The following is a 6,768-nucleotide window of genomic DNA, read 5'->3' as shown; positions in this document are numbered from 1 at the left end:
TTTCTACAGTCACTACCACTCATGCTGCCCCATCATGGTAACATAAGAGGAAGTCTTGGGCCAAAAAAGTGAAGTGACTTGTGTGTATATAAATGGGTATTACATGTTTCTGAGTGCAGGTTAGTGTGTGCATGTGTGCACACATGTATGTGGAGATTAAAAGTCAATCTTGGATGTTTTTCCACAAGTGCTATCCATCATGTTTTGTTTGTTTTGTTTTTTTTGGAGACAGAGTCTCTCACTGGCCTGGAACTTGCCCAGTAGACTATGCTGGCTGACAAGCCCCAGGAATTCACCCAATTCTGTCTCTCTAGTTCCAAGATTACAAGAGTGTACCACACTTATCTTTTTTTTTTTTAAATAAGAGTTTGAAGGTTGAAACTCGTGTTTTCAAGGCAAGTACTTTATAAAATATGCCCATCTTCCAGCTCTTAAAAATGATAACATTTATTTACTTGTTTTGTGTGTGGTACTATGAGTGTGGGCTTGTGTGCCTCTCTCTCTCTCTCTCTCTCTCTCTCTCTCTCTCTCTCTCTCTCTCTCTGTGTGTGTGTGTGTGTGTGTGGTAGGTCAGAAGACAATTTGTAAGAGTCGGCTCTCTCTTTCCACCATATGGGCCTGAGAGGCCAAACTCAGGTCATCAGGCTTGATGGCAAGCCCCTTCACCCACTGAGCCATCTTGCCTGCCCCCTAAAGTGTCTTTTTAAGATCCTGTAGCTGGTTGGTGGTAACCTAGGATAACGGCATAAAAAGTTCCCATCTTTCTGGCTTCTTCATCCATTCTGCCACAAAGATACTCTACCCTAACTCAATGGGGAGCCCCACTTAGGTGCTGAGAGCTGAAAAAGCAGCATGAGTAATTGAAGGACAACTTCAATGTTAACTTTATTTGTTCTGAAAACCATCTCCATTCCTCATCTCACCATGCAGTCCTGGTGTTTTGACAAGGAGAGCTTTTCTTCTGGCCTTCATAAGGTGCCTTGTTTTGTAAGAAAGGGTACAACAAACACTTCCCATCGGATCTCCATCTCTAGGTCCCAATCAGAAAACCTGGTCAGAATGGACCTTCACAATATTGTACACCTGTGGGTGTTGCTGAGCCCTGCTGGTGTGTCACCTTTCCCTCCATCTTCCCTGAGACAGTTGCTCCTGTCCTGGGGGCCTTTGCTCTACCTCCAGTCGAGGACATCTGGTGCAGACATGGGCTGTCCACAGCCTGGGTGCCAGTTTGTTTTGGTCTAGGGAAGTACCATCCCTGATCCACACCTGGATCTGCCCAGGGTCCTCACGAGCTCACAATGTCCCAGTGCTGGCTCATGAGTGATGACTCACAAGGGTTGACAACGACTTCTTTGCCATCCTCGGTGCTGTCGCCAAACATGTCTGTGTCCAGGCAGAGGTGGGATGCTATGTGCTCTATTCGAGCACCTGTCTTCATCCATTGCTGAGGAGATAGAGGGGAGAGAAAATGAGCCCATTTCTTTTCTGGCTAAAGCCATGGGTTCTATTGTTAATCAAATCACTCAGGCATTATCAGAAGGGATGATACTACATGTGGTCAGTCAGAGATGTGATTTCAAGGTCTCATGAAGGCAGAAAAGTGCCATTAATTTTGGCATGCAGTAGGTTTTTATTTTTTATTACATTTTAAATTTGTATTTATCTGCTTGCTTGTGTGTGTGTGTGTGTGTGTGTGTGTGTGTGTGTGTGTGTGTCTAGGCCAGAATATAACTTGTTGAAGTTGTTTTTCTCTTTCTCTTTTCACATGCATCTCTAGGGATTAAACTCAGATGGACAGGCCTGGTTGCAAGTGCCTTTACCCACTGAGCCATCTCGCTAGTGCTAGTCTTTTAAAATGAGTTTAAAAAGTGAAAAGTTAAATCAGTGTTTGTTAGAAAAATTCATCAGGAGGCAATAACTTTCCAAGCAACAGGATAGAAAATGTGGACTGAGTTAGACAATAATACAAAAAAACAAAACAAAACCCATGTTACATGTCTTCCTTTAGGAAGAAGTTAGAGAAAGAGCAGATGGGGCAGTGAAGATGACAGCAAGGGGCTTCTTCAAATTCTGTTCCGAGGGCCCACAGAGAGGTGGATGTCAGGCAGTGTCCCTTGACAACCTCATATGTGGTAAGGACAGAGGGATGGACACAACCCTGACTAGACACTGAGCTCTGTACTTCATAGAGATCATTACAATGCTTCTTCCCCATAATTCCTATGGGTTATATGAGCCCCTTTTGATGAGGAGAAGGGGAGATCTCAGACAGACGTAGTGACCCCCCATGTGCTACTCCCATACTCTGAATGAGCTCTTGACTCTCAGTCTCTCAGATCTGGGCAGGAAACAAAGCACACTCCTAGTACATGCTGCCAGAGGACATAACAAAGCCCAGAGCACTGAGGGCAAGGGGTTGGGTTGCCTCCACACCTATGGCCCTGGTGCTTGTCTAAGAGTCCAGGTAAGTGACAAGAACATACCAAGTGAACAGGCCTGGTAATATTAGCTAAAGGCTGCAGACTTTCAGGTATTCACTGATCAGTGGGACCAACATGGCCTTTATTACTGACACCATTGCAGGACTCCCATCCCTGGCTCTGACTAGAAGACTTCTTGCTTATTAACCCTTCCTTTCTCAATATGTCCTCTTTTCTGACTAGGGAAGACTCACACCCACCCTAGGCACATTGTGGAGGTTGACCACTCCCAATCCTACCCTGCCCCAGGGCCTGCCAAGTACTTACCTGCCTTTCATCCCCATTCTTGCACAGGACAAGAACCACTGGGGCACCGGGGAACAGGGTGACAACAGATAGGCACAGCTCTTCCTGGATGATCTGCTGGGTATATGTGAAAGCCCACACCTGAGGAGACCAGGGAGATTTACTCAGGAGTGGGACAGCCACCATCTATGGGGTATCACCATGCCTATATGTGATGGCCCATACAGCTGGATAAGAAGTTCCATGGATCTCAGGAAGTAATGATTATCAACAAGGTCTATACTGTTATGAAGTCCCTGTCCCCACACCCCATGCTGGGTCCTGAGCCATGACATGCGGTGGTGAACAACACCCTAGCTGAGGAATATGATCTCTAGTGTCTGCTTGGAGACAATGTCTCCATGGGAGTCTGTTGCTCACATTTAACAACTCAAACAGTGACAGGCTACCCTCTGCCCCAGATGTCTTTAGAATGTCCCCTCTTCTTTGAAAGGATTCCAAGCCATTGCCTTGAGAACACGAAAATGATAAGAGGCAGATGGAAGGGTAAAGAGAAGGGAAGCACTCAAGGGAGGCAATGGGCACATTGGGAATGAAGCGAGCTATGCAAAATAACATTACTTAAGAGAGTGTGCAGTCCAATGTGCTAGCATGGCAAAGGATTCTGCCCTTCAGTCCCTGCAGGGGGACAAGTAGAGAAACCAGACTAGCAAGCTGGAGCTCTGATGGAATGGGGAACAGGATTGTTCTGTGAGGTCACTGCAAGACACCAGTGGCAGATTGCTTAACAAGCAATCTCTAGTTCCCCAGTTGGGGGACAGCAAGCCCTAGTACAACAGCTGCCAACATGACAAAGAGGTTTTCTGTCAGGTTGTGAAAAGAGGTAACAATTGTCCCTTTCTTTGATGATCCATGATTAGTCTCCAAGGGAGGTGTTAGAGGGGACTCGGCCAGGGGCTGTACCTTTTCTCATTACATCCTTGTGCATGAAGTGCCCCTTCTATCTTTGGACCAGGCTACTCATGAGCTCCTTCTTGGCCAGTGCCAATGGAGAGCAGACAGCTTGCTGCTCTAGAGTGTCCCTGAAGTGGTTTCACCTATATTCATGCTCTCATTTCAATTTCCATGTCAGCAATGATACTACCCTTTGGTCTGCATTCTTCAGTCTCTGACATCCTCATATGGTGCCATCCCTAACAGTTTGTGGGAGCTGAGACAAAAATATGAATACAGGACCATGCCTCATGAATGCCACACCAGGCTCTGAGACACATGTAATGTTGGCTTCTAGGCTGTCTGCTCCATTCTCTTCCCAACTTTAACCTGTATATTTGAGCACAGACATTCCCTAAATGGGTATGGATATGTGTATTAGTGACTGAGAGACCAAAGCCAGGCATGAAGTCCACATGGGTCTTGAGACTGGGCTGGGGCATTGGGCAGATGACTCTGGTGCCCTAGGCATCAGGAGTGTGATCTAGTATGGCAATCTGCATTTGGGGCTGAGAATATTTCTCCTTGTGGAAAAGATAAAAGCCCAAGGGCTGAGTCCAAGGGTAGAGCTGCAGGGGGCTGTCTGTGGGCCCATAGGACCACTGGTCTGAAATCTATTAGATTTTACCCTCCCCCGAAAATAAGACTTCAATCAGAGATGGAAAAATGAGTTAGTCTCTTCTGTTACTGCTCTGTAGCCCACTGGGAAGCACAAATTAACATTTCGAAAATAAATCCTATCATTATCATATGATCACCACAATACACAGCATTGTATTGTTTGTGTTAAAAGCATTAAGGGATTAAACACACCACAGTTTCTAAAACCTTAAAACACACCACAGTTTCTAAAAACACACCTTGTCTGTCTTTCCTTTTAACAGCTTAATAAGGGCCTAGAAGTGGCAGGGATAGGTTCTCTTGACGTGAGACTCCACATTCAGAAATGCCTCTTGAGAGGGGGCACACCAGACCCGGGGTCTAAGAAAGCCACTCTAAGGATCTGCAAGAGGAACCTGTGAACAGGAAGCCACCACAAAAGTCCTTATACAAGGAGGCTAGAGAGATGTCTGTGGTTAAGAGTGGCACTTGCTGCTCTTACACACACACACACACACACACACACACACACACACACACACACACACACACACTCCTTACACAAGCACTAATTGGGGGTTTTCCTGGTATTTAATCTCCCTGAGGAGGATCAGGGCTGATCTCTGGCCCCATATGCACGAAGAAAGAAGAGAGATTGGAAGCAGAAGTCAGGAGCAGGTGGGCAGGAGGAACTAAAGCAAAGAGTCAATGTCCCATTCTGTGTCCCTCACACTTCCTGGAGGAACTGGTGATGAATGGGTTTATTAAATGAATCCTGAGTCAGAAATATACCCTAAGAAGACAGTCATTGAGGGGAGGGCTGGGGGTTTAGCTAAGTGGTAACATGTTTACCTAGCAAGCAAGGCCCTGAGTTCAGGCCCCAGTTCCAGAAAGCATACAAACAAACAACAAACAAACAAAAAACAAAAGGAAAGGTGGCAGCAGGAATACTCAGCAGATCTGTCCTCCATTCAGGATTATAGGACCCTCTATCGATGGCTCCATTCAGAGCCTGGTGGAAGTGCTGTTCATGACGGATGTCCCATTCCACTCCTAGGGAAGGTAACCCAAGGACCAGTCTAGGAGCTGATGTGAACCGCTTTGGCTTTCTATGGGGATGGGCTGAGGAGAGAGGTTCACTCCTGGTCCTTGAACTCCTTTGTTAGTCTATTAGACTGGGGACACTGTACTCAGAGGCCATTCTTCCTACCACTGCTGGAACAGAGTGCTTAATGGCAGGAACAGTAGACTTCTCTCTCCGGCAAATGTTCTGGAGCTGCAGCTGGGATGCAAAGGGACCACAGTGATGCCTGGTCTGGCCAGGACTTACCGTTTTCAGTTGAATGAAAAATTAGTAAGGAAAGATTTTCTTAAGATGAACCAAGAACTAAGGGAGAGAAGGGTAAGGGTGATGCCAGGCAGAGGTGCTGATCTTGGAATGGCCCAGGCATCCATCCTTTGATAGACAGGAAGTCATCAGCCTAGAGCAAGGAGACTTTGCTCTTTATCCCATTGAAGAAATGCAGTGTGTGGAGACATTACTGAATTATTAAGACTGGGTTTAGGGGCATTTAGCAAGGAGGGCAGAGACACTGATAAATACCCTGCAAGGTACAGGACAGTCCCCATGAAAAAGGACAATCATGCTAACACTATCATAAGATAATCTGCAGGCCTACACCTAAACTCTTAGGTATCATTCATGTACATCCTGGTTAGTGTGCCTAGATCACCCAATCTATCAAGTAGGGGTGATAACAGGACAGGACCCATCTGAGGAACTATTGCAAGGTGTAAACAAGATCGTGCCTGCTGAACACTTGGCCCAGATTCTGGCCCTGCCTGTGTGTACTAGCTCCAAGAGTGGTGTGTCCTTGTGTGAAGGAATGTTTGGTGAGGAGCAACAACCCAACCCTCCTAGGAGATAAGCAGGAGCTAATGGCCTTTACTGATGATGGTGACTTTTGTGTTTCTAAGGCAATTAAAGAACTGAGAAAACAGAGCTGTCCCAAGACAATATTGCTGGTCTTGTTGAAGTTCAAGCCCTTTCATAGTCTATTTACTTAGAAACAGTTTCATGGAAGTGAGGATCAATGTGGTCGATGGTTACTCTGCAATGTTGGGAGCAGTTTCTGGGCTCACTCTGCATATGAGCTCTCCTCAGATGAGATGGACCCAAGATATCCTCTTTAGACCACACAGGAAAACCTATCAGGGCACAAACACACCTTTGCAGGGTTCCTTTCAAATAGATAGATGCCTGGAACGAATGAACCAGGTCCAACAAAACTTCTGATTCAGTACAAGTTCTCTACAGGATCAGTCAAGGGAGTCAGCATGAATGGCTGACAACAGCATGAATGGCTTCCAGGCCATGTTGGGCTCACTCTCTTCCTTGGATATGGAGGCACAGACCCCAGTTCCATCTTAGAGATGGCTCCCAGCCTGG

At 46.3% G+C, this 6,768-nt stretch overlaps 1 protein-coding gene across 1 annotated transcript in view; it reads right to left on the bottom strand.

Moving 5' to 3' along the window:
* Nucleotides 1-969: 969 nt before the first annotated feature.
* Galnt14 (polypeptide N-acetylgalactosaminyltransferase 14) overlaps nt 970-6,768 on the bottom strand; it is a 181,294-nt gene continuing 175,495 nt past the window's right edge. The window contains exons 14-15 of the mRNA XM_035447824.1: nt 2,748-2,867; nt 970-1,444 (exon numbers count right to left, since the gene is read on the bottom strand). Of these exons, the coding sequence (XP_035303715.1) occupies nt 1,286-1,444; nt 2,748-2,867 (279 nt within the window). The 3' untranslated portion in view covers nt 970-1,285. The remainder of the gene's footprint in view (nt 1,445-2,747; nt 2,868-6,768) is intronic.

The sequence above is a fragment of the Cricetulus griseus genome, chromosome 7 (genome assembly GCF_003668045.3).
Source record: "Cricetulus griseus strain 17A/GY chromosome 7, alternate assembly CriGri-PICRH-1.0, whole genome shotgun sequence".
NCBI classification, from domain to species: domain Eukaryota; kingdom Metazoa; phylum Chordata; class Mammalia; order Rodentia; family Cricetidae; genus Cricetulus; species Cricetulus griseus.
Note: the sequence above shows the minus strand (reverse complement) of the source record. Positions and strands in the feature narration are given on the sequence as shown.